The 3,600-nt window shown below is 39.0% G+C and overlaps 1 protein-coding gene across 1 annotated transcript; it reads right to left on the bottom strand.

The window, feature by feature from the left end:
* Positions 1-2,391: 2,391 nt before the first annotated feature.
* LOC128647968 (cytochrome c oxidase subunit 5B, mitochondrial) lies at positions 2,392-2,918 on the bottom strand. The gene has a single exon (XM_053700646.1). It carries the CDS (start codon positions 2,890-2,892, stop codon positions 2,512-2,514), a length of 381 nt encoding a protein of 126 aa, XP_053556621.1. The 5' UTR covers positions 2,893-2,918; the 3' UTR covers positions 2,392-2,511.
* Between the last annotated feature and the right edge of the window lie 682 nt (positions 2,919-3,600).

The raw sequence follows: 3,600 nt of genomic DNA, 5'->3' as shown, positions 1-3,600 counted from the left end.
CATGGGCCTTCAAGAACGAGGCTTCTGTTGACCAGATATGTAAGGCAGCGACTTGGTCTTCACTACACACTTTTGCCAAATTTTACAAATTTGATACTTTTGCTTCTTCGGAGGCTATTTTTGGGAGAAAGGTTTTGCAAGCTGTGGTGCCTTCCGATTAGGTAACCTGATTTGCTCCCTCCGTTCATCCGTGTCCTAAAGCTTTGGTATTGGTTCCCACAAGTAAGGATGACGCCGTGGACCAGACACACCAATGTTGGAGAAAACAGAATTTATGCTTACCTGATAAATTACTTTCTCCAACGGTGTGTCCGGTCCACGGCCCGCCCTGGTTTTTTAATCAGGTCTGATGAATTATTTTCTCTAACTACAGTCACCACGGTACCATATGGTTTCTCCTATATATATTTCCTCCTGTCCGTCGGTCGAATGACTGGGGTGGGCGGAGCCTAGGAGGGACTATATGGCCAGCTTTGCTGGGACTCTTTGCCATTTCCTGTTGGGGAAGAGAATATCCCACAAGTAAGGATGACGCCGTGGACCGGACACACCGTTGGAGAAAGTAATTTATCAGGTAAGCATAAATTCTGTTTTCCATTTACTAGAAGGAGGAATAACAGACATAGCCTTCTTAATAAATTTAGAAACAAAATCTCTTATGTTAACAGGAACACTCTGAGTATTAGATGTTGATGGAACAACAACAGGTAATGTAACATTACTAAAGGAAATATTATCTGCATTAACAAGTTTGTCATGACATTCATTACAAACAACAGCTGGAGGAACAGATACCACAAGTTTACAGCAAATACACTTAACTTTGGTAGATCCAACATCAGGCAGCGATTTTCCAGAAGTATCTTCTGATTCAGCGTCCAACTGAGACATCTTGCAATATGTAATAGAAAAAACAACATATAAAGCAAAATTGATCAAATTCCTTAAATGACAGTTTCAGGAATGGGAAAAAATGCCAGTGAACAAGCTTCTAGCAACCAGAAGCAAATAAACAATAAGACTTAAATAATGTGGAGACAATAATGATGCCCATATTTTTTAGCGCCAAAAAAGACGCCCACATTATTTGGCGCCAAAATGCTTTTAGCGCCAAAAATGATGTCACATCCGGTAACGCCGACACTTTTGGCGCAAAAACGTCAAAAATGACGCAACTTCCGGTGACAAGAACGACGCCGGAAATAACAAATTATTTTTTGCGCCAAAAAAGTCTGCGCCAAAAATGACGCAATAAAATGAAGCATTTTCAGCCCCCGCGAGCCTAACAGCTCACAGGAAAAAAAGTCAAATTTTAAGGTAAGAAAAAAATTGATTATTCAAATGCATTATCCCATATAATGAAACTGACTGTCTGAAATAAGGAATGTTGAACATCCTGAATCAAGGCAAATAAATGTTTAAACACAATTATTTAGAACTTTATATAAAAAGTGCCCAACCATAGCTTAGAGTGTCACAAAAATAAGACTTACTTACCCCAGGACACTCATCTACATGTAGTAGAAAGCCAAACCAGTACTGAAACGAGAATCAGTAGAGGTAATGGTATATAAGAGTATATCGTCGATCTGAAAAGGGAGGTAAGAGATGAATCTCTACGACCGATAACAGAGAACCTATAAAATAGACCCCGTAGAAGGAGATCATTGAATTCAAATAGGCAATACTCTCTTCACATCCCTCTGACATTCACTGCACGCTGAGAGGAAAACCGGGCTCCAACCTGCTGCGGAGCGCATATCAACGTAGAATCTAGCACAAACTTACTTCACCACCTCCACAGGAGGCAAAGTTTGTAAAACTGATTTGTGGGTGTGGTGAGGGGTGTATTTATAGGCATTTTTGAGGTTTGGGAAACTTTGCCCCTCCTGGTAGGAATGTATATCCCATTCGTCACTAGCTCATGGACTCTTGCTAATTACATGAAAGAAAATAGAAGTTAGATTGGAGTATTGTCAATAGATGTGAACTCTAGGGAAATGACAAGTAGAGAATTGTGCAAACATGTTAGGATTGTTCATCAAATGCTAAAAATGTGTTTCATTTATTAATATAGGTGATGCTCTGGTCATTGGGTCCTGTAGCGAGTCTTTGCCACCTGGTTTTTAAAGAGAACATCAGCTGGTAAGTATAAATGTATGGACTGTTGCTGGCATGAATTGTACACAAATACATCATATGGCATACATTTTCAAAACTAGTAGTTAGTTTACACATTACTTAAAATGTAAATACTCAGAAAGGAATCCTCTAGCATAACTATCCTCTAGCATGACTATGGTTCAAAGTCACACATTAGAGGTTCGTTCTGCTCAATATGACTCATCTTCACACTTGATTGATAGAACATAACACAAAATGCACACTTGTTTTTTTTTTTTTTTTTTTTTTTGTGGAGGCTAGAAACTTTTATTATGTTTTCTAGCCATTACAGAAAGATAGAGTTCACTGAAAACTTGACAAGAAGGTAAAAGTACAGAGTAGTAGTGCTCAGTGGGGGAGGTGGTGATGTACAAGTTTATAGTGGGAACCACAGGATGGGCAACGCTGAGCTTCTCCATCATGCAACCAGAACCACACAACAGACGTGTTATCTTCTTCACAGATACAGCCCACTATCCGTTTGTTGGTTATGGAAGGGACAATGTTTGGATCTTCCTTGGTTCCTGCATAATGTTGTGGTTTAAAAATGCTGTATGGATCAGAGCCTTTCTCCGTTGCTGTCATTATCTTTCTCTCTAAACCAGTGGCCTGTTCCTCATCTGTTGGGATACCTCCAGCAGACATGCTACGGGTTGGAGCAGAGGCGCGTACAGCCCCAATACGGGTGAAGGCCCGAGCAGCATTTCGGAGCAGTAACCTTGAAGCCATAACTGGGGACGTGCTCACACACCGGCAGACAGCACAAGATGCACACTTGTAGTAATAATTTTTTTAAAACTTTTTATGCCATTAGGGAGATGACTTCATGTAAAGACTGAAAGGGAAGAATTCGAAGAATGACAGTGAAGAATTCCCAGACTGACAGTGGAAAAAGACAAGATTGAAATTGAAGAATACCAATGGGATCATGTCTGGCATTATCTTTCAAATCGGCTTACCTTGAAAACCATACAAAGACATGTTCACATGGTAAGTGCCAAATATTTGATAGAATAAGGCTGTGGAGGCATCCTATTGGAGACACTTAGATTATTTTTTAATTTTTAGATGATATTTCACAGTCCTCTATTTTTGAAATGATGAATAAGACAGCTATTGAAGATCAACTGTTTTCTCCAGAATTGACTTTCAAAGACCATGCATTATCCAGGTTGGTTTACCAATGCATGATAGTTAAGAATCACAGGAAGAATGTAGAATATTTGTAGCTTACATACATTAGTCATACTTTGTTCATAATTAGATATTTAGGTATCACAATCAGACACTTAGATTATTTTTTAATTTTTAGATGGTATTTCAGTCCTCTATTTATGAAATGATGAATAAGACACCTATTGAAGATCAACTGTTTTCCCCAGAATTGACTTTCAAAGACCATGCATTATCCAGGTTGGTTTACCAATGCATGATAGT

Source organism: Bombina bombina, chromosome 2 (genome assembly GCF_027579735.1).
Source record: "Bombina bombina isolate aBomBom1 chromosome 2, aBomBom1.pri, whole genome shotgun sequence".
Taxonomy (NCBI): Eukaryota; Metazoa; Chordata; class Amphibia; order Anura; family Bombinatoridae; genus Bombina; species Bombina bombina.
This window is presented reverse-complemented; position numbering and strand designations above follow the sequence as displayed.

What these genes read in the sequence shown, in the direction of transcription:
- LOC128647968 (XM_053700646.1), bottom strand. Translation starts at nt 2,892, where the DNA reads ATGGCTTCAAGGTTACTGCTCCGAAATGCTGCTCGGGCCTTCACCCGT.